General features: G+C 49.2%; 1 protein-coding gene across 1 annotated transcript; it reads right to left on the reverse strand.

Moving 5' to 3' along the window:
• Positions 1-722: 722 nt before the first annotated feature.
• Positions 723-21,072, reverse strand: Slc6a4 (solute carrier family 6 member 4). The gene is made up of 13 exons (XM_050128770.1): positions 20,639-21,072; positions 17,652-17,786; positions 17,318-17,537; positions 16,576-16,714; positions 15,472-15,606; positions 14,826-14,929; positions 14,161-14,288; positions 13,073-13,185; positions 12,297-12,428; positions 11,011-11,110; positions 9,229-9,329; positions 4,948-5,115; positions 723-1,386 (listed from the first exon to the last, which is right to left on the reverse strand). Exons 1-13 carry the CDS (start codon positions 20,976-20,978, stop codon positions 1,312-1,314), a joined length of 1,890 nt encoding a protein of 629 aa, XP_049984727.1. The 5' UTR covers positions 20,979-21,072; the 3' UTR covers positions 723-1,311.
• Positions 21,073-23,609: the final 2,537 nt, after the last annotated feature.

Consider the following 23,609-nt stretch of genomic DNA (forward strand, 5'->3'; position numbering starts at 1 on the left):
GACTTAATTCCTTACTTAATCTCCTAGTTCTTCACTTCTAGCCCAGCAATTACCTTCCAGGAATAGGAAGCTCAAGTCATCATTTTAGTTCCTCCAGGATGATATTTGAGTCTGAGTTTTACTTTTTCTTGAATCCCATTTTTTTCTTCTTGCTTGATTTGCCATTTCATTCTATGGGGAGCGTCTCTTTGTAATTATTTATAATGTGTGTGTGTATATGATGGGAAAGCCATGTGTGCAGTGCATATGTGGAGGTCAGAGGACAAGTTGGTGGCATTGGTTCTCTCCTCCCACCTTTATGCGGGTCTCAGGGATTGAGCTCAAGTCACCAGGGTTATGTACCATGTGACTACCTGCTGAGCCATCCCACTGTCTTCTTCATAATGGTTTAATGAAGAGTTTTGGATGCGGTTTCCTGAGACTTTTAAAGCTAACTCAGATTCTCCAGTTGTTCCTGGACAGGCCAGAATTGCCCACGGAACATTAGCCTCAATGTTTAACCGTGTGTGTGTGTGTGTGTGTGTGTGTGTGTGTGTGTGTGTGTGTGCGTGTGTAGGAGATGGTGAAAAGACCAGGTGGCCAAACACTGGATTGTCACTGAAGAAGATGGTAGCAGAACACGCTTCTAAAAACACATACACAACGGTACACATAAAGTAGGTAGAATTTGTTTAATGTAAGAAAAATTAGAGGAGGCGGATATAGTTTGTAATGAGCCCGGGGTGTCGGGTGTAAGCACACAGACACAACAGTGTACAGGCACAACAGTTCACACATACACATCCTTTGTTCAGTCAGCATCCTTCCATCTCCTTCCTTGGTTTCACAGCAGCACGTGGGTCAGAAGGTTCTAGTAGAGTCCAGCTATAGCATTCTACGCTACTGAGAAAATATGGCTAACACGATACCCTGTATTCTCTTCTATGGTTTCTGCATTCGTGGACAATGAAGGCTTTAGAAGCACACAGGTGTGAGATAATGGGATCTTACCGAAAGAAATGATACAGGAGACTTTCACAGACTCAATGCTAAACCTAACGCTAACTGAAGACTTCATCACCTCCTCCGCTCCCTCACATATGTCCCAGAGAGGCCAGTTCAGCTGGGGCGCGTCCATGAGGCAGTATGTCCAAGAGATTTCATGGAAAGAAGTGGCTGGAATCCACAAGAGTCTGGGCACCGTAGTCTTTAAGACTGTGTCTCCAGGAAGAAAGATCTTACATCATCAGGCGTGGCTGAGAGGGGAGAAGTCGAGGTGGGGTTTGTCAGAGCTGAGGGAGGTGACTGGGAAGCCATTTCCTCTCTGGTGTGTTACAAGGCATTCAAGCGGATGTCCCCACAGGGAATTTCCGTCGGTGTCTCAGGAGTGATACTTTTAATAATGCGCTGTTGGGAAGGAAATGCAAGGGTTATAAAATCTTGTTTGAAAAGATATTCCAGCATTAATATTACAACAATGAATAGTATTTTAATGACATTTCATAGTAAGTTGGAATAGCATCACTGGCCTTTAAAAGAGAAATTCCCAACTTCCCTAACGGGGATAAAAATGGCAGAGTGGAGAACTCCATGCAAGTGTAGTGCCAGTAGAAAGATCACCGTGATGCTAACGGGAGGAAGTAATCCTTCGGTAGCACCTGGCTGGCCACAGAGCCACAGACTTTAAAGAGACGAGGCTTGTCAGAGCCACACTGAGCTTGGGGACAGACAGACTGGATCTCAGTTCACCGTCCTCTTGGCCATAGTGCCCAGGGCCATGAGTCACGGAAACTCACCCCTTACCTTGTTGTAAGCTATTGTTGACTAGATAAAAATATAATTAGGATTGGTCTTAAGTGGAGCTATGATACACAGGAAAGAGTTAATTAAAGGGTGTGGGAGAGGCAAGCCCAGCAAATGACACTGTAAAGAAAACTGGCTCGTTTGCCCCACCCCTTTGCTGTGTGGACGGCTACTCTTTCGGCTGACTCCCCCACGTCACCAGGCTTAGATACTATCTAGTTGTGTGTAAATGTGTGTAGGCGCATGTACGCCAGGGTGTATGTGGAAGTCGGAAGATGACTTTCAGACATCAGTTCCCGGCTGTGTAGGCTCCTCCAGTTGAACTCGTCTAGCTTGGTGGTAAGAGCCAGAGCACCAGACTATTATTGATCTCAAACTTTGCCAGACCCCGGCCTTCTGCAAAATGGTAACCAGCTAACTTAAGAATGGAGCATTGCTGACATCTTCATAACATGTGCTCATTAGAGACCACCTCCCGTTGCCATGGTGTCACCTCCCATTACCATGGTGTGACCAAAGGCTTTCTCCAACGATGACTTTAGTCAGTGAATGACCCCAGCCTTGAGCCTTCCAGGCTACTAGTGCCTGTGATGTCTTCCCAAATCAGCCCAGTAAATAGAGCTGCTTCTGCTCTATTTTACTATGCTACAGGCGGTCCCCAGCTGACGGTGGGTCACTACAGGCGGTCCCCAGCTGACGGTGGGTCACTACAGGCGGTCCCCAGCTGACGGTGGGTCACTACAAACCATTTTTCCTTTATGATGATGCAAAAGGGATATCCATTCAGGAGACACTCTGGTCCGAATTCTGATCTTTTCCGAAGCTAGTGACATTGCTCTCTCCTGATGCCAGGTAGTGGCAGCCAGCCACAGCTCCCTGCCAGCCAAGTGGTCATGAGAGAAACAGTACTGTGCTGTGTTGCTAGGTTATGATTGTATTTTTCACTTAATGATATTTTCAATTTCTGATGGGTTTATCAGGATCTAACCTCATAATGTCTGGAGCATCTGGATGTGACCAGCAGAGTTCAGACATGTACTTTTCTCATGAATTTACCTGTTGGTCTTTTTTTTTTAAACCAAACCAGAATTTTATATGGAACCACCCTTTCTCCCAGAATGCTTCTGACTGTCAAATCTGGGAATTAACAAATAATTACTTAAAAACTCCTACATAGGTAGGTATGGTGGCTAGCCTGAGCTACATAGTAAGATTTTGTTTTAGAAAAAAAATCCTCCCTCTTAAGAAAAAAAAAAAACCAGATTTCTATTTTCCTAGGGGTACTTGGGAAAACAATCATGGCATGCTTGACCACTTGCATTAAGTACACACAAGGACAGAAAAGGTGTCTGAGATGGCCCATGTAAAGGAGAGCGATGTGTTCTCTAGTTTTTCTGCCCAGCGGGGGTCACTGTTGCTGCTCCATGGACTCCCTCCCCTCAGAACACACTGATGATGGGAAGCCAAGGCCCGGAGGGGAGTGCTTTCATGGCTGACTAAGTCCTCTCCTTCCATTCCTCGGCCTTTCTCAGCTGCTTCCTGGAAACCTACTGTCTCCCATCTGGTGGCCCGTGGTGAAGATGACCCTGTCATCTCACCTACTGCCAAGGGGGTTGAGCTCCGTCACACATTTTGGGGGACATTTCCTTGTAACTGAAAATTGGCAAGAAAGACAGCCAGGATTTGGGGTGCAGCCTGTGACAAAATACTGACATTGGTTAGCCTGGAGCTCCTGCTGCTGACCCTGGCCTCCATGTGAAGCAAAGGAGGCCTTGGATCTTCTCAACCATCACTAAAGAGTCGCCTGGAGGAAGGAACTTAGTGACTCTGGGGATGGGAATGGAGCACAGGAAGCAACTGTCTGGTCCTCTCTGGGAGGGAAGGTCATAGGGGAGCTTAAGTTGCCATTGTAGAAATTTGCAAGAACTGGATTTCCTTCACCTCAAGTTTAGTTTTCCTACTTAGAAGAAGAAAGGAATCGGTTGTTCTCAGAAAAAGATGTCTGTCTTTGCTCTCTCATGAAATGTCTGAGCATGCTGCTGTGATGGCCAATTCAGTAGAGAAGTTTTGCTCATCAGAATCCACAGTCTAGTTCACCTGGGTTCTCAAGAGCCTCCCGCTTTCCCCTAGTGGGTCCCCTTCACCTCTGAGCCCTGCCCCTGCAAACACAACAGTGGACCTAAGGCTCTCCTGGTGGGACACTCGTCCCTGAGTACAATAAATACACAGTATTCTGTGGCAGACACACAGCTGAACAAATAATATCTCAGACATTTGGGTTCTGAGGAAGTGAAGACACACTGCCATAAATCTTAGTAGTTGACCACTAACGCCGGCAGCGTGGCGTGAGAACGGCCACTATTCTGTCCCTAACCTTTAACACTGATTTCTACACTAGCAAACGGTCTGCTCAGAAAATAGAAACTGCACCTAAAAATACAAAAAACACTGGCCAAAGAGTCAGAAGATCTGGAGAGTCCCTGAGCTGCGTTATCTTTGGACAAGTCACCGAAATAATGACTTAGACAAGGTTATTCCCACCGTCGGTGTTCTTGTCCGTCTATAGCACCTGTGCCCATCTGCCTAGTAAGGTCTCTGGAGGGCAAAATGAGACGACCTATAGGCAGGCACTTTGGCAAGTTTGCATCTTATAGAAATTGTTAGGTACTTGATATTCAGACAGAAATAATCATTTCTAATATGGTGGAAAATGGCTCCAATGGCCTGAGCCACAACTTTGATATCCAACTTAGTTGGGGAGGGGGGTGTGTGTGACAGTTTTTTAGGCTAAAATTGTGACTGTAACATTCTTATTTTGTGATGTTCTTCAAAATAGTACTTGGCACAGTGATGTGAGAAAAATGGCTATGGCACCAGGCATGGTGGCCACACCTTCAATCCCAACACCCAGGAGGCAGAGGCAGGCGGATCTGTGAAGTTGAGGCCAGCTGGTCTACAAGAGCTAGTTACAGGACAGTTCCAAAGCTACAGAGAGACAGGGACTCACTATGTAGGCCCGGCGAAACTTTATAAATATATAAGACAAAGAGCCTTTGGTAGATTTTATCTTTTTGAATAAGACAGAACAAGAAAATTCCTTTCTTCCCAATTATCCTGCTAAACACACACACACACACACACACACACACATTAGTGGGGACATACCTCCTTCAGCGTCCCCGGAGTGCTGACCAGCCGATAAATGATGTACGTAGGGATGCAGATAATTGAAGACGTCCCTAAGCAGTAGCCCAGGACGATGCTCCAATGAGGGTAGTTGTATTGGAAAAGCCGCAGCTGGGGTGGACTCATCAAAAAGCTGCAAAGGATGAACTAAGACAAATTCCAAGAGACAGTGAAAATCCTGAGACCACAAACACCAAAGACCAAATCTGACCTTCTTCTGGGGGTATATCATAGATTGAATTTCTCCCCACTAAACAGAAAAACAGGTATCCTCCTTGCTTGGGTTTCTTCACCTCAGGGCCTACTGTGGAAATTACAGCATCCCTACGGTTATCCCCAAAGTCAGGGAGATGGAGCATCTCCTTCTGCGGAAGAGGAGACTGGCACCCACTGGGACTGGACAGCAAAGAGACAGACAACCTGGGCAGCCTCTCTGCTTGTCTCTGCTTTGTTGCCACAGCTGACATTTGCCGACTGTTTTAGGTCAGAGGGCAGCGTCTTCCGTCTGGGAGAGAGAACCGAGGCGTGCTCTGCTGGGGGCCATGCTCCTTCCCACCTTAGATCTCTGTGCGGCTCTGCAGCCTGGGGTTCCAGTAAGAATGAATCAGCAAGGACTCGTCTGGACACTAGCGACCGAACGCTCCAGGCCCTCCTTGAGAGGGACCGTGGAAATGGGAGAGCAGCCCAGCATGCTTTTCACCTGAGAATCCTATGGAATTTTTGATGAGAACTTCAAATCTCCTTTAACATCCAACTTACAATTTTTGTACTTTCAGTTTGGTTTCCAGAGCGAGCATCAATGTTGGCTTTTACCTAGAAACCACTGTGCTGAAATCACTATTGCTCTTGATTTAATTGTATTTTACTGCTTCAAGCTCATAAAGAAGACACTAATGTAAATTCCTCGTGTGGTTAAACATCTATTTATATCTGTTTTTCCTTTGTCTGCAGGTAATAAAATGGGAAATTGTAAAGCACACATCCTTCTGCGGAGCCTGTGTCCAGGAGGAGGGCTTCAAAAACAGAGCCCCCTCAATCACAAACCTAACACAGGCTCCTCAGCCCCGGCCCTGGCTACTGAGGAAAGTAACTGGGATTGGGGAGGAGACAATCCATTCAGGAGCCATCTTTGATAGAACTGGGCTATGTTGCTGTCAGCTTTGTGAATCGAGCTCATCAGGGCCCAAGCTCGTTATTTGGCTCCCTTGTTAACCCAACTTCTTTTCTCAAGCAATCTTTTCTCTCTCTCTCTCTTTCTTTCTTTCTTTCTTTCTTTCTTTCTTTCTTTCTTTCTTTCTTTCTTCCTTCCTTCCTTCCTTCCTTTCTTCCTTTCTTTCTTTCTTTCTTTCTTTCTCTCTTTCCTTCCTTCCTTCCTTCCTTCTTTCTTTCTTTCTTTCTTTCCTTTCTTCCTTTTATTCTTTCTTTTTTTTTGTAACTTGGTTTCAGTGAAAAAAAGAATGTTTTTAGTAATTTGCTTGTTTACCTAAAGCATCTCTATAAAGCTCTGAGCAGGAGACCTGTTTATTCCACATAGACTTGGAAGGCAGATTTGCCACCTCTCCCTGGGGCACGAGAGCACCGACCTTTGGAGGAGAGACATGAACATCCCTGAGTTGGTGTAGTATGACTGGCCTGGTCTCTACATAAGTGCTGACCATGAGCCTCCAGAAACAAACCCAAGGTCTCTAGACCCAGACAAGAATGAAGCAGATGAAGAGACCTCATATCTAAGGGGGAGCCTAAATAATTTAATGTAATCTGTCAGATACAGGACCCGATGGGGACAGGCTGGGGTTAGGTGAGTGAGGTGAGTCACACAGGCTCAGAGACCAGGGCCAGAGTCTGATAAAATATTTTTATACAGATTTTCTGCATTAATGGGGCATTGCATTGAAGTAGTATTTATCTTGCATACTGATGTGTTTTATGTTCCCTGGTGTGTCTCACTTGCCTCACCCCAGGCTGGGCCTGGACACTGCTTCCTTGTTGGGTGGGGAATAAGAAAAAATGTCTCTGCCCTATGACATTCATCTAACGTGACTTCTTCCTCTGAGAAACAAATGAAAGAATTTAAGTAGATTATCAAGAAGCAAAGGTATTAATTCAGGCTAATTCTGTATGTCAGGGCCGTAGCTTCTGCTCACAGTGAACCCAGAGACTCAGTCCAAACCTCTTCCTAGAAAAGCAACTGAAACGTTGCCAGGTATATGAGCACTTGCCTTCAACCCCAGCACTGCAGAGGCAGGGGGATTGATGTGAGTTTGAGGCTAACCTGGGTCTACACGATGAGTTCCAGGCCAGCTAGGACTAGAGAGTGAGACCCTGTGCATACAAACAAAGACAGATGGATTTAAAGGAACGGACAGACAGCCTGGTGGTGCAGCCCCCACGACTTGAAAAGCTGAGGCAAGAGGATTTCCTGGGCTAAGTTCAAGACCAGCAAACTTTGTTAAAAAAATAAAAATAAAGTTTTGATTTGGGCTAAAAGCATCAAATGAGCAAAGAGCTGACAAAGTAATATGGGACCAAAACCTAAGAAAGTGTACAATCTAGGGTCGGCACACGGGTCCCCGCGTGTCTGCTCTAGAGCGTGGGCCGGCACTGGAGCCGCCGGGCTGGGAAGTTTGCTGCTAGGGACGAATATTTATTGAAACTCGTGAAATCTAGAGCAGTCAGGAAGGCTCCTGGGAACAGAGACACATGCAGTGCCACAGAAGCAAAGCAAAGATAGCAACAACTGGACCATCATACAAAACTTAATCCTGCCAGGCACGGCGGCGCACACCTTAAATCCCAGCACCTGGGAGACAGGCAGGCCTGGTCTACAAAGCAAGTTCCAAGATAGTCAGGACTGTTACACAGAGAAACTCTGTCTCGAAAACAACAACAACAACAACAAACCCCTCTTAGACCTGAGATGTGTTAGCGGTTGGGAGCAGCAAAGACTCTTTCTCAAGAATGTCAGCACAGAGCGATGAAGAGAGGCTGTGTGCTGAAGGCCTGACACCTCTGGCATGGCCCGGATGCCCTCTGGCATGGCCCGGATGCCCTCAATAAGCTGAGTTGGTTAATGGAATCATATAACCTGCTTTTTTTTTTCTCCAAAGAATTAAAAATGATCCCTCCCAATAAAGTTATATACAAATGAAAAAACTGAGACGCAGTCCCCAGTGATTTAGCCCAGGCTGTCTCACTCAGCATGCACCGGAAAGGTTACTAGGGTATGATCCATCTCTGGGCAGTCGAGACACTTGGAGAGGAGGTGGCGGGGACACATAACAAGGCACAGTGGCGACTAAATACGTCATGAGCCACCCTTAGAACTCAACTTTCTAGCCCAGGTCCTTCGGCAACAAATGAATTCTACTTTTGACTCATCCTGAACTTGGGGACCTTTCATGTGTACCCCCTTCAAGGTGCATGTAAAATTGATATGAAATTGCTAGGAACCCCTCTCAGGGCTTTTCTGAGCAATAAATACAATATGTCTTTCCATGGTCTTGACTAATGCTTGTCACGTGATTTTAATGACATTAAGCCTCAATTTCCTTAAATGCTGATCAGAAGCAACAAGCTAGTGGCTCATGCCTGTGGTAGCAGCTCTTGAGAAGCAGGAGGATCTCACATATGAGGCCAGCCTAGCCTATGTATAGAGTTCCAGGCCAAATCAATCTACATTTGATTTGGAGGCTGTCTTTAAAAACAAACAAAATACCCCAACGCCTTTCAGAGTGATCATAAAGATTCAAAGGGCAGCCGCTGTAAGTCTGGTGCAGTTGGCCTACGGCTCAGTAAATGCTGTCGCTCTTGTTAGATCCTGCTGCACGGCTTGATCCCTCGTGGTCAAACGTCAAACAGGTGAGCAGGGGCAGGCACGACCCCTGGGAGGCCCCCCACAGAGGGGCTTCTTGGGGTACTAGTTTATTTTTGTCTCTCGGTAGGATTTTGTCCTCAAAGAAGTGCTGGGTTTATAAAACTCTGAGGTGCACAACCTCAGTCAGTACGCCCTCCTCAGTCAGTCAGTACGCCCTTCTCAGTCAGTACGCCCTCCTGTCTCTGTGTTACATTTCAGCACTTTTTATTTTGTTTTTCAAGGTGCGGTTTCTCTGTAGTCTTTGCTGTCCTAGAGACCAGGCTGGCCTCGAACTCAGAGATGCTCCTGCCTCCCGAGTGCTGGAATTAAACACGTGCACCATCTTTGCCTGGCCTTATTTCTTATAAATAAATATCTGGAACCACAGGGCAGAAGTGACAACTCACCAGGAGAAACAGAGGACTGATGGATACCCAGCAGATCCTCCAGAACCATCCCGGGCTGAAGCCAAGCATTTCCTTCACGTCGCTGCAGAACTGACTGATACCTAGAATCGCCCAAAGGAGAATGTGACTGAGGCCGGATCAGCACTGGCGACGGCAAGAATGGGAGTGGGGTTCCCCCTGAGCTGGTGGAGTCGCTCTGCTCTTCTCCAAGGAGGGGCTCCAGGGAGATGGAGCAGTGGGGGGAGGGGTGCATTACAAAACTGAATAATTTTTACAGCAAGCAAAATTCACAGAGCCAGGAGGTTGATGGACACCTAGGAAGAGAGCCAAGATCCCCACTGGTGCCCATACTGCCCTTCTAAGATCTCAGCCTGGATTTGATTGTAGTGTTAATTGTAGGAAGGAAGTCATTTTATTTAGGAATGATAAGCCTGCCTTGCAGGGACCAACTTGAACTATCCATTGGCAACTTTCAAGGAGATTTTTTTTTTAAGATTTATTTTAGTGTGTGCATGTTTGCCCCCCACCCCATGTGTCTGTGCACCATGTGTATGTATGGTGTCCACAGAAGAGGCTGTCTGGTCCCCTGGAACTGGAGTTAACAGTTGTGAGCCACCATGTGGGTCTGGGAATCAAACGCAGGTCCTCTGTGAGAGCAACCAGGGCTCTTAACCAATAAGCCATCTCTCCAGCTCTTCAAGGGAATGTTTTAATTACGGTATTGCTCATTCGTAGGCCAGGTCAAGATCCAGGTTCTTCTGTAAGAGATTACTGGCACTAATGACAACGCCCACTGACGGCTGAAGCATGAGGCGGGCGAGTGCTTCCAGGTGCTCTCTCCAGAGTCTCTGGTTCCTAGGGCAGGTCTACACCGTGACTTTGAACTCCGTCCTCTGAATTAGCCCTGGATTCAGTCCCCAGAACCCACAAGAGGTGACTCACAACCTCCTACAAGTTCAGCTTCAGGGAAATCAATACTCCTGCTGCCTCTGCAGGCTGCTGCACGCACAAACATACACATATGCACACATGCACATGCACGCACTTAAACCCTTTATTTGTGTGCTTGCCCCTCTTCCTCGAAATGTGCATGAAGACTATCACAATAAAGCCATTGATCATAGAAATCAGAAAGCAAATGCGTTTCCAGAAAGAGATGTTTGCTTCTTGATCATACAGACACATGAAGAACTTGTGTTCTTCAGGTCAGTTGCCTGTACCCTCCCCTACCTCTATGTCAGCTCTGATGGAATCTCTGCCAATAGACATCAGCTCACTTCCTGCACCTCCTCTCTCCCTCATCAAAGTTTCTTCCAGGACCAGAGGGAGTGAGCTGGGGATTTACCAATGCAGAGGCAGCAAGAACATTCTTGCCTGGTTAGGGGACAAGGGCCGAAGCTTGCTCTGTCTCCGTGCTCTGGAAAGGAGGCTCGCTTGGGAAACTGAAATCTGGACACTCACAGCAATGCACTGTACATGAGGCCTTCAATCGCCACTGCGGGCGAACTGGCTGGCTCTAGCTTCTCTCTTCTGGGTAAATGTTAAAATAAAAAATCAGGGTAGTAGCCATGTTCTCCCTCAAGGGTATGAAACCTGTGGCACAGCACGGGAGTGCAGGGGAGATGATGGGCTGCTCTAGAAAGCCCTCCCTGAGATTAGCTTACACTCAGGAGCTCACACCTGCCAGCTGCCCCTCCCTGTCCTCCTCCGATGAAATCGGTGCCCTCTCCCTGCAGACTGAGGGAAATAGCAAAAGAATTCTCCCTGGAAGGGCCCTCTTACCGTAGAACCAAGACACGGCAATGGCTTCTATGAGTGCCACAGTGAGCACGGCGGGCCCGGTGGCATACTCCTCCAACAGGGTCACCACGTATGCCCCTCCCTGGGGACGAGATTGTACATGTGGTTAACAGTCTTCTGAGGTACAACCGCTCATTACAACGGCCTGCAGCAACTTCTGAATAGAGGTGATGAGTGGGTGATTCTCCCCCTTTGCTCCGTCGAAGAACCCCAGGGCTGTCAGGTGGAGTGGCCTTGGAATGTGTGCCTATCTGACACCTACATACTGAGGAGCACAAAACCGAACCCACAGCCTGGGGCATGCTAGGCTCTACCACTGAGCCTCCGGCCCCCTAGCTCATCCTTGTTTTCCCCACCACACTGTAAGAGACAAACTCTAAAGGGCCTCTCTGTCCACTTTCAACTTACCGAATACTTTCTAGACTCGACCTTGGAGAACCCACAACTGTAAAGACTGAACCTGGAAGCTGGGCATGGTGGTGCTCACCCTTAATCCTAACACTTGGGAGGCAGAGAAAGCCTGGTCTAGAGAGACAGAGAGAGAGAGAGAGAAGAAGAGAGGAGGAGGGAGAGAGGGAGAAAGAGAAAGTCTGGTCTAGAGAGAGAGAGACACACACACACACACACAGAGACAGAGAGAGAGGAAGAGGGGGGAGGGAGAGAGGGAGAAAGAGAAAGTCTGGCGGTGGTGGCACACACCTTTAATCCTAGCACCTGGGAAGCAGAAGCAGGTGGATCTCTGACTTCAAGACCAGCCTGGTCTAACTTCTGACCCCTCCGAGATCTCTACAGCCCCTTAACCTGACCTGGCAAATGCTGGAATCATTGAAGTCCTGGCTTGAACCAGGAGGATACAAGTCCACGATGTCACATTATCTGATGTGCACTTTACTGTATTAGTCTTGGCTGCCAAGTCCTAACTTCTCTCTAGGTATTTTTGCCCAGCCTGAAACATAGTTGGATCTGTTGTGAAACGTTAAGTCCGGCTCCAAGCCACCCCCAAAGCTATACACAGATCTCCCAACAGGTAACACAGAAATAGCTTGTTGGTGACAAATTTTTCGATGCTGAAAATTGAACCCAGGGCCTCACATTATGCTAGGCAAGCAGCCTAACACTAGCCTCATCCTCAGCCCATGATAAGATTTTAATAAATAGTGCTAGCAACACCCGTGGAGGCCGGGAAGTGGAAGGAAAGAATCCGCTCTGCTTGTGGAGCCCTGGTGCCCTAGCAGAGGCCGCTTGGAGCCAGAGGCCCTGGTACTCACGGAAGTCAGCGTGAGCAGGGATCCCAAGACACAAGTAATGACCACGATGAGCACAAACCACTCCCGGCGCTTGGCCCAGATGTGTGGAAACTCATCCAGCACCGCTGTTATCACACCTTCCAGGCCTGCAAACTGAAAGACGCATGCAGATGGTCACAGTGGCGGCTTGAGACAAGCCTGTGCCTTAAGGACAGAGGACAGGAAGAGAGAGAAGACTACCAAGTGAACATTCAAGCCCATCAAGACTAGTTCGCCTGCTCACACATGGCCCGTGAAGCCCATTTCCATCTGATACCGGCACCAGAACCCATCATTTAGGATGCGCAGGCAAGGAAACGCAGCATCTGGAACTTCAGCATTTGGTGTGTCTGGGGGAGACTGGTTGTCCTAAGGTCAGCTCAACGCCCATACCCTCTCGACACTAACAGTTAAGTGTCAAGTCCCTGAGCTGAGCCTTTAGGTGCCATACGTAGAGAGGAAAACAAATAAGGAATTTACACACGCTGAGCTCTTTGTGCCAGGCGCTTTCCCTACATTACGCCAATTATAACTCCGCTGTCCGTACGCACTGCAAAAGGTGCCAATGCTGAGAGGAGTGGACGGGCGGGGCAGAATGGGGAGGAGCGGAGGAGGAAGAAGGGAAGAGGAGGGGGAGAGGGGAATTACCAGGAGGCAGCAAACTGTAGCGTGGAGGGTTTGGGTGGGAGGAAGGGAGTCTGGCCACTTCCTGCTCCCTTTTCCTCGTCCTCCCGGGCACTTTTCCTGTTTCTACTCACCGTGCTGTCCAAACCCAGTGTGATCAGCATGAGGAAGAAGATGATGGCGAAGAAGGTGGCTGCTGGCATGTTGGCTATGGCCTCCGCGTATGTGATGAAGAGGAGGCTGGGGCCTGAAACAGGGAGACAGGAGGAGGTGACGCTGAGACCCAGCCTACCAAGCTATTGCCAAGTAGAACTGGGCTAAGGGCGACGGTTACCGTTCTCACCCTCCCTAGTGAATACAGTGAATCGGGCTTTTTCAGCACCAAAGACTTCTTCACCCACTGCGCCTGACAGTTTGCAAAGCCAGGGGGAAGATAATCCACCTTGAAAACTGGGTGTCTTCAATTCGGGAGATAGAAGGGGCTTAAGACTGGGACTACTCAAACTCCAGCCTGTGACAATTCTGTGTTTTATTGTCAGGGCCAGGGCTGTTACATCCAAGGTACCTTGCGATGTCCTCAGCTCCAGAATAGCAGGAGAGGGAATAAGGACCTCCCAATATTTTTAACTCACCCTTCTTTTTCCATTTGGGGGTGCTACAGTGTGAACTCCAGCATCTGAACACCATAGGCAAGCGCTATACCACTGACCTACATATTCCCGGCCCTTAAATTCCTTTTGACAGTGTGACAGACATGTTCTTAAACCCTCATGGTTAGCCAGGGAGGCTGTCATTTGGTCAAAGCACTGCACTGGGCCAAAATACAAACATATCTCAAGGCCCTGGTGCTCCACCTACTTGGTCTCATTGCCTTAAATGTCTGCTAAATTATTTCCAATGAAAACAAACATCATGGCCCCATCAGTTAAGTCTTATCACTCCACAAGGGAAGTTCCAAGGACCAGTCGATTTTTGCCTACAAGACGGGACCGTACCATGAGATCATCCCAGTGCCCACACCCACCGATTTTAAAGCTCTCATACAAGCCATAGTTTTAAGCCCCCCATGCACTGGGCACCGAGAGAAGTGAGTGCATGGCTGAGCTGAAATCACCGAGGCAATTAAGTTTCTTTCAAATCCCTGAAAAGTTTCTCTGAAAAGTTTGCTTATGTCTAGAGCTTCCAAGTGTATTGGAGCCATAAACAGAACCCGGGATCCTACCTGCATCTTTGGCCACCTCGGACACCTCTTCATTCCTCATCTCAGCCATGTAGCCAAGCACCGTGAAGATGACAAAGCCAGAGACGAAGCTCGTCATGCAGTTTACCACACTGGTCACCAGGGCGTCTCTGGAATGACAACCCCAGCTGCCTGTGCCTCTTCCGCTGCGACAGGCCTCCGTGCCCAACCCACCCCCACATCTCCCAGTGCACTGTCTGCAGATACCATGGCAACCACATACAGCGTGGGGAAGGCAGGTCAACGATGTCTTAAGACACGGCCATAAACTGGGTACTGTAGCACAAGCCTGAATTCCATCCCGTGGAGGGCTGAGTAAGGCAGGAACAGAGCTATAAGCTACAGAGCAAGGTGGCGAGGGGGGGAGCCTGACCTGCTGTGAGGCATCACAGCATAGACTTCTCCACTTCAACCAGGAGAGGCAAAGCAGAAGTATCCTGGAGACTCTCTCAGCCTCTGACTAGCCTGGATGAAGATATGGCAGGAATGGGCACTATGGCTATGGATGAATGGCCAAGGCCTTGTGATGCCCCTGAGGGGCAATGCCCTCATGGTGTGGGTCCAGAAGGGCTTGAGACCATTGCCTTCCCTGGACTGTCTGTCTGTCACTCCATCCCTAAGCTCCCCTCAGCATCCCACGTACTCACTGGTAGCAGTTGTTACTGAACTTGTTGTAGCTAGCAAAAGCCAGGAGAACCCCAAAGCCCGGGCCGAGAGAGAAGAAGATCTGAGCAGCAGCATCCACCCACACCTGAAACACAGCAGGTGAGGGCCCAGGGTGAGGGTGAGACCTGGGCTGCTGCCAAGCAAACAGCACCCGCTCAGGCCTCTGTGTGGCTATGCACTGGGCAGAAGACAGTGTTTCTGGGTCCGTCACGGGGATGGCCACTTCTCTGGTAACATACATGTGATTTCTCTTCCTATCATTTAAATTTAGTGACTTGAGCCGGGCGGTGGTGGCGCACGCCTTTAATCCCAGCACTCGGGAGGCAGAGGCAGACGGATCTCTGTGAGTTCGAGACCAGCCTGGTCTACAAGAGCTAGTTCCAGGACAGGCTCCAAAACCATAGAGAAACCCTGTCTCGAAAAACCAAAAAAAAAAAAAAATTTAGCAACTTGAGGCCACTGAACGGGAACGTGTTATTAGTGCTTGCATTTCTGATCTAGAGTATCATTGCAGACTTGCACATTCAATTTGAGTTGTCCCTATTGTCCTATTTGAGAGAATTGGCTTTCTCTAGTGAAAACCTGGCGAGTGCACACTTTCCACTCCATTTTCTCACACTTTCTCACCCCTGTCTCCAAGAGTTTCTGCCAGTTGGGTTTCAGGTAGAAGACGACCCCTCTCCAGGCTCCAGGAAGGGTGGCCCCCCTCACCAGCAGGACAGACAGGACGATGTAAGGGAAGGTGGCTGTCACCCACACCACCTGGAGTGAAGAACAGAGGCACAGGTTACTACCACATTGTCCAGGAGACAGCAAGGGAGGGAGACAAGTCGTGGTGTCTTTTACTAATGAGGACCTCTGGGGGGAGGGGGCATTTTTCTGTCACTTTAAGAGGCAGCAAGGCCTGGCAGAAGGATCAGTATCTTCAAGCCCAAAGCGGGGTGTAACATACTACTGTAATTCTGCCGTTTGAGACGCGGAGGTAGGAGGATTCCTATGAGTTCCTGGCCGGCGTGAGCTGCGTAGTGAGATGCTGTTCTAAGAAGCAAACAGACAGTAGCAGCAGCAACAGCAAAACCCCGCTGACTTCAGAGTTGGCCGACAGCAAATCTGACTGCTTACCAGGACTCCCTACCCCTAAGCCTGCTCCACATCTGTCCAGTAGGGACAGAAGCAAACAGCAAAATTAGTCACAAATATGTGCGGAGGCCCAAGGTTGACACTGGATGCCTTTCTCAGTTGGTCTCCATCTGACTTTTTGAGTTCTCACTGAACCTGACGCTCACTCATTGGGTTAAACTGACTGGCCAGCAAGTCCAGGGGTCCTCCTAACTCTGCCTCCTGACCCCACCCCCACCCCGCCGCCATGCTGGGATTACAGCCATACACTCGTGTACTGCTATGCGCAGCTCTTTACACGAGTGTTGGTGACACACACTCGAGTCTTCATGCTTCTGTGGGAAGAACATCACCTACTGAGCCCCCCCTCTCCACAGCCCCTATGTATTTCCCAATATAAAGGGCTGAATTGTGCCTCCATTTAATTAGATGAGCTTACATGTATATGATACTGGTTAATTTCTAACAGATGTGATGAAGAAAGTGTCATAGAATGTTTTTGGACTTTCTCCTGCTCAGTAGCTGTCCGGGGTAATGCTCTTGAGTCTTGGTGACACTGGGGGGGGGGGTCCCTGGGCAGTCCAGGACAAGCAGCAACAGGGTCCTCCTCACCTTGCCAGATGATTTGACTCCTTTCCAGATGCTGAAGTAGATAACAGTGAAGATGAGTAGGATGCAGAGAGCAAGCTGCCAGCTGATGGTCCCCAGGTCCTGGAGGCCCTTAGACTGGTGGATCTGCAGGACGTGGCGCCTGGAGCGACAGAAGGAGCCTGTGAGAGTCCCCTGAGCACGTGACTGTGATTCGTCCAGAGAACAGTGGACCCCAGCCGGAGCCTCGCGGGGGAGGAGGGCTGGAATGGGCCTTCATCATCTGGAAACAGCCTTGGGTGGCAGGAGCATTCAGCCCACAGCTAACCTTCCGTCTCTCCACTTCACTGTCTATAACCAGAACTTCCCAACTGGCATGAGCAGGCGGTCAGCGTTTGCTGGGATAAGACATTTTCTTCAGTGGTGTAGCGCTCGCAGGTTGCTCATGCTTCTCATAGCAACATTCATTAAACTCATGTGTCACCAGAAAAAAATAAAGAAAAAACATGGCCGTAGAAGGGGAGCAAGGCAGGAAGGGGATAAGTGGGAGTTAATAACGATATGGGCAAATATAATCAAAATGCATTCTATCCACATATGCAAATGTCACAATGGAACCTGTTCTGTATAATCAATACATGCTAATGAAGCACTTTAAAAGGAGTCTGCCAAGGGAGGGGTGAAGAGTTTCTGGCCCCTAAGATGCCAAGCTCCAGGGGGGTATGGCTGTCCTTAACAGACCACGCCCTCCCTCCCAGGTACCTACAGGTAAAACTCCTCAGCAGGTGACGTGGAATGGAGTGTCCAGGTGATGTTGTCCTGGGAGAAGTAGTCGGTGCAGTTGCCAGTGTTCCAGGAGTTCTTGCAGCTGGTCCAGGGCAGCTGGTCCGTGAAGGAGGAGATGAGGTAGTAGAGTGCCCAGGCGATGATGGTGTTGTAGTAGGAGGCGATATAGAAGGCTATGATGCAGATGGCATAGCCAATCCCTGGACAGCGGGCAAGAAAGGGCCAGGCTCACGGGGCAGCTCAGACCCAAGTCCCAGGCCCCAGCCCTTTAGGTGCCTTCTCCAGCACCTCCCCCATCCCCGCCCCTCAGTTACCTTTGAAAATCGGGCAGATTTTCCTCCATATGGAAATGCACCCGTTTCGGTGGTACTGGCCCAGCGCAAGCTCCATGTAAAAGAGTGGGATCCCCCCAAAGATGGCCATGATGGTGTAAGGAAGGAGGAAGGCCCCTGCGGCAGAAGGGAGACAGTTTTACTTCCTGCCCACAGCTGTCCCCAGATCAGCCCACTGATGTGGAGATGTGCTCAGAGTAGGCTGCCTGGTCTTAGTGCTCTGAGAGAGGAGACAGCAGACAAAGTCGCGGGTACTATCCAGTGTGAGCCTGTCTGGGTTGGTGAGCTTGATTGTTGGCATTGTAGAGTCACCTGGGCAGAAAGTCTTTCAATTGCTTTGTTTGTTTTGAGTTTTCTTTGAGACAAGGTTTCTGTGAGTAACAGCCCTGGCTGTCCTTGATGGAACTCACTTTGTAGCCCAGGCTGGCCTCAAACTCACAGAAATCTTCCCGCCTCTCCTTCAGGAGTGCTGGGAGCAAAGAAGTGGGCCACCACACCAGGAAGTCTTGATTGGGTTGACCTTGAGACACTTTCTTAATCGAGCTCACTGAGACAAGAAGCCCACCCTGAAGGTAGGCAGCACCGCTTCAAGGGTTGGGCCCTGGACTGAGGAGACACTGACCTGAGCCAGCCTGCACACACGCTCCTGACTAGCTGCTTCAAGTTCCTGCCATCTAGAAGTCTCAGTGGTAATGGACCGTAACCTGGCGCCTTGAGCCAAATAGCCCCTTTCTCTTTAAACTGCCTTTTTCTTGGTGTTTCACTGAAGCTAAGCGAAGTGAAACTCAGATACTGTCTCAGGGCAAATCGAAACAAAAACAATGAACAAAAGGCAAACCAAGCGAACAATACAGAAAGAGAAGCCTGGGAGAGCAGGTGGAAAGAGGCTGGGCTGGAGTCCACGGAGCAGGTGCCTGGAGTGTTGTGGGTTTGGGGCCGTTTAGAGAGTCACCAATCTGACTCAAGTGTGGGTTTTAGTAAATTAGAGGCTTTCTATTAAAAAGAATCTGACCAGGACCAAACCAGAGAGAGTTCTCCAGGTAAGTCCACAGCTACTGTTAGCCAAAGAATTATAAAGGCAAAACCTACACAGTTATAATTTTGGGGAGCCAAACTAGCTGATATCCTGTCTGGGTGCTGGCAAGGCTTGGTTTTATAACAAACATCCAAGCAGTTGCCTTAGCTATCCAAGCAAGCAAGCATTTCATACAAGGCAGAACTTAGCAGTTAGCCTGTTCAATTTTGTGACCCATTACGTTATAAGAATAGCAGAGACGGTAAAATATTTTGCAACAATCAGCAATTTTTTAAAGACTAGCCTAACTGCACCAGGAATCAGTCCATCTCGGGGCCAGCTGACAGGGTACTTTCGAGATATGAACAATGTCCTCATGGCATATACAAGTTAAAAACAGCCTAGATTTTTACCAGCCTAGCACAGTAAATGTATCCATTAGACATAACGTTCACCGTGGCAAGGGCCTCCCCCACTTTTGTCTGAGCTCTGATGATGGTGCCAGCAGAGTCACACATCAGAGTCACAGGGGCCTCTGGAAACTGACCTCCAGATTCGAGGGCCCACCCCAGGTCCAGATGTGAGCACAGTGCTGAACTGCCCAGTGATCCACACGGACTCGAGGAACGGGATCCTTTCCCAGTATCACCTATGACTCTAGACTCTTGACCACTGATATTTTGACTGCATGTCCCTAATTCCACAGAGCCAGACTAACTCCTCGCAAGCCATCACTGTCTGAGAGCCTGGCTGAAAACAGTTGTTTCTCACGGGGCAATAAGGTCGCTCACCTGCAGCTCGAGATTTAGCCTGATAACCTTCCTGTCTAAAGAGTGCTTCACCCCTAAAAAGCTAAAGTCAGTGTGACTCAGAAAGGTCCATGTAATTACAGTCACTTTGACAAACTCAACTTGAGAATCAAAACCACGTTGTGTTTTTATGGTGGCCCTCTACTCATCCAAAGGATTTACCCAGTTGGCTTTACAGTAGGAAATGCCACCAAGGATCCAGCTCTCATATAAGGTTCAGCTAAAGATGCTGCCAAACGGGGGAGAAGGAGAATATGATTTCCAGTCCTCCCAGGCAAGAGCTCTGCAACCTCCCGTGGCCCGAGGAACTGCCTTCGTAGCCACAGATGAAGAAGCTTCGTATTAGGTCCCAGAAGTCTGGGTGACATAGATGACCCACCTCCAGATCTCACTGCAGTTGCCTCTCAAACAGCTTGTCAAAACATGTCCACTGATTTGACACCTATTTCTTTTTGCCCAGTACCTGCTCACCCTTCTCCCCCAGTCTGCTCTGCGCTCTCCCAGGCTCCCCAGCTCACGCATACAGTCACCAATGAAACTGCTCTTAGCGTCTTAGGCAGGACAAGGCATCTACGACACACAGGAGATGTAACTGTAGCTGCTCACGGTCCAGGTTGGCAGTTATGCCATATTGAGGCTGGGCTCAGCCTCGGATCACATCAAGTCTGATAACTTAAGACTTTGGACCTAGACTAGTGCCGTTCTCTGATTTCACGCAACCCCAAAGTCCCAGCAGGTCTGGAGCCTTACAGCCACCTCCCGTAGGCCTTACACCTTCGGACTCTGCCAGCAGGACTTGAGCACACAGTGCACTGAGTGTTCTCTTGCTTCTGACTCCCTAACAGGAGCTTGACTAACGCAGGATGAGAAGGAAAGCCCTTCAACAAGTGAAGCCCAGTGATGCTATAAACCCAAGGCCTTGTGGGAGAGCTCAGGTCCGGCTTCACCACCTGACGGCCCCACACAAGCTACCTTAGGCTTTCGGCTGACAGGAGACTTGACCAGCATAAAAGCCTAGGTTTCACATTCCCAGACTCCTGGCAGTCACACAGGACAGTAAAGACACGACTTGTCTTACAGCCTTCCCTGAGGACCAACAACCCACCCCTGGGTCGGAGCCTCTGCTGGTGGCCCATGGTACTAACCTCCCCCATTCTGGTAGCATATGTAGGGAAAACGCCAGATGTTGCCCAGGTCTACGGCATAGCCGATGACAGACAGGAGAAAATCCATCTTCTTGCCCCAGGTCTCCCGTTCCCCTTGGCGAATCTCCGCCACCAGGGTGGTGGTGGCTGTTGGGATAGGGTGTGTAGCTTCATCTGCACTGGTGCTGGGATCTGCAGAGTGCCCATTGGACATTTGGCCAGGCTCTGGCCTGTCCCCTGGGGTGGGGACACCCTTTTGGAGAACACCATTTCCTTGGCAGTCCTCTCTGTCTTTGCATGCTGACAGGACTTTCTGAGAATTCAAGGGTGTGGTCTCCATCCTGTTGGTCAGTAAATGATACCGATGCCCATCTGCCAAGGACCCAGACTAGTTCTCGTGCTTGGCTTCGGATCTCCTCCCAGTGTTACGGTGACAAAATTGAGAGCTCTGTTGGAAAAGCATACGGAGAAAGGAGAGAGAAATTAGGATTTATTTGTTTGGGGTATTAACCATTCATGGTTATATTTTTTGTTGGTTAAGAAAGGTCTCACTCTGTAGCCCAGGTCGGCCTTGAACTTGCAGCAGGCCTCCTCTCTCTTAGCTTCCTGAGTGCTGGGATTACAGGCTTGAGCCATCACAACAGTTCTATGTATAGCTTAAATGATCTTAGTTACAGGGTTACACATGCTCTTATCTGTAAGCCAGCCCATTCACTCGGAGCAATAAAATCGTCTAAACTTTTCGACAAATGGAGGGTGTCAGAACACCATCAAGCAATTTGAAAAGGAAACAAAACAAAAATAGCAAATCACCAAGATTACGCACGGGCTTTACTTAAGATCCAGTGCTTGCGTCATCTAGAGGGACGCAGACGCCCCCCAGTAGTTTATCAGTAACCCGGAGGAATGTCAGGAGCGGTTTCCTGCAGAGCCAGAGAGCCCTGTCCTAGGTGCCATGCCTGGAAACAGCGGCACAGCCACAGCTTCTGTCTGTCTACCTGCCAGAGGGCACAGCCCTCGCCATTTAAACTGGGCACCTGATGTTAGATTGTACATGTGCTACCAACGCGGCTCAAAAAGGAAGAGAGTCAAAGCACCAGTGCCCAGAGCTCCATATATCTGGGTCCTTTCTCGCCCTTCCCGACTGGCTCCGGGAAGATTCCAGCTGCCTGCAGCTGTGTCCGCCCGTGCTCCACTTTTCAACCTTCCCATTTGAGCCTCTGCAGGTCCCAGTGGGCCACGTCTGTCACTGCTCCTCACCATTCATGCTTCCTGCCACTCGCCAGCAGCTTCTGGGGCTAAAGCCACTTGTCACTGCAGACATTAGCACGCCCGCCGGTGTGCTCCTCCAGAGGGTCAAAGAGAAAAGTGTGGGGGCCGCTGACCTCAGACTTGCCTGCAGAAGGCTGGACCCCGGTAACTGCACCTTTATCTCACTGCTATGCTGGGGTGCAAGGAAGGAGCTGGGTGCTCTTCTCTTCTGGACTGAGGATGAGATTTCTACACATGGAGTAGAAATCTGAGCCCTTTTGGACTTTAAACCTCCTGCCTGCTATAAACTTAGTAGCTGCCAAGACCTTCCAGGTCCCTCTCCATTCCTTCCAAGCCCTTGACAGTCTGGGAGTTAGACTATGCCTCTGCTTCGTTAGGATCATGTCACACCTTTCTAGAGATGGACTCTTAGCACTGCTCACAATGGCAGAGATCCCATGTCAGCCTCAAAGTCCAAGGACGGGAGGCAAGCGAGTGCTCAGCTCCTTCCGACCAGGGTTTCCTGGAAACCTGATATTTTCCCCTTTCTTTCCCTTGGTTTCCTCGACAGGGGATCAAAAAGCCCAGGCTGGAACTGGAATTTACCACGTAGGTAAGGATGACCTTGAATTTGTCTGACTCACCTGTGTGCACCACTGTGCCTCGGTTTAGCTACACTGGGGACAGAACGCAGCCCTCTGCACACTGGGCGAGCACTCTAGCAACTGAGCTACGTCATAACTCCATACAGCCCATACCCTCCATACAGACAGGTGTGAAGACAAAAACACCGTGAGGGGCGAGGCATATATCTAAGTAGTAGAGCATACACTGAGCATACCCAGCGTTCCCACACACAAGCACATAATGAAAAACCTGGACACACTGCAGATATAAATATTGGCAAAGATTAGCGCAAACACCAGGACATGAGAGTACTTAGAATGGAGGGTGGATCAATTCAGAGGACAGACCCGGGGAGGGAAGAGGCAGCCATGGCCTCAAGAACCAAGCAGTGTGTTCTAGGTGCCCTGTTTTTGTTTTCTCCCTTGGGCATCTTACAGCAAGGATGGAAACGAGTGGGTGTGTGTTTTCGGGAGGCCGTGTGTACTTCCCAGGGTGCCAGGGGCTCAGCCCCTAGGCCACGGTCTCCCTTTATTGGCAGCTATGATGAACAGCTCCTGGAGGGACCGTATCCCACTCTCTATTTTTATCTCAGCCATCAGAAAGCTCCAGTTTCCTGAAATATCTGCCCAGTGCTTTCTAACTTGATAAAAATAAAATAAACCTGCTCTGAGCATCCATCCGGCGACAAGAGACGCCGGGTTGCTTCTCCACAGGGGTCAGTCTCTAACCAACAGCTCTACTCTCTAGGGTTTAGTTTGATCGCAACACCTGGGATACACAAAACAACTCCCGTCAACCCATTTCACAGTTAGAGAAAAACTCCTTCCAGCTCTACCAGTCTGGCTCCAGAGGGCAGCTGGTCTGGGCTCCCCTGTGGTGGTCAGGGCTCCCTTCTGACCTCACTGGTTGTCCAGAGCCCCCCCCTGACTTTCCTGACACCTGCCTCCCATAACAACGGTTGAGAACAGGCAGGTCCAGGGCGGAGACTACAGGTTAAGAAGGTTAGTTTCTAAGAATTCTCTCCTGAAAGCTTTTCTGAAGGATATTTTTATCCTGCAGAGTAGGAAGCCAGGAAAGGAGGTCAGTATTACAG

The sequence above is a fragment of the Alexandromys fortis genome, unplaced genomic scaffold (assembly GCF_014885135.2).
Source record: "Alexandromys fortis isolate MF-2015 unplaced genomic scaffold, M_Fortis_MF-2015_v1.1 scaffold_80, whole genome shotgun sequence".
NCBI lineage: Eukaryota > Metazoa > Chordata > Mammalia > Rodentia > Cricetidae > Alexandromys > Alexandromys fortis.

Bases quoted from the DNA above. Each gene is read 5' to 3' on its own strand.
- Slc6a4 (XM_050128770.1), bottom strand. From the start codon at position 20,978: ATGGAGACCACACCCTTGAATTCTCAGAAAGTCCTGTCAGCATGCAAA. The intron at 16,715-17,317 runs GTAGGTACCTGG...CTGTCGCTCCAG, and splicing joins CCTGCTGAGGAGTTTTACCT to GCGCCACGTCCTGCAGATCC. The intron at 5,116-9,228 runs GTGAGTTGTCAC...AATTTGTCTTAG, and splicing joins TCAGTCCTCTGTTTCTCCTG to TTCATCCTTTGCAGCTTTTT.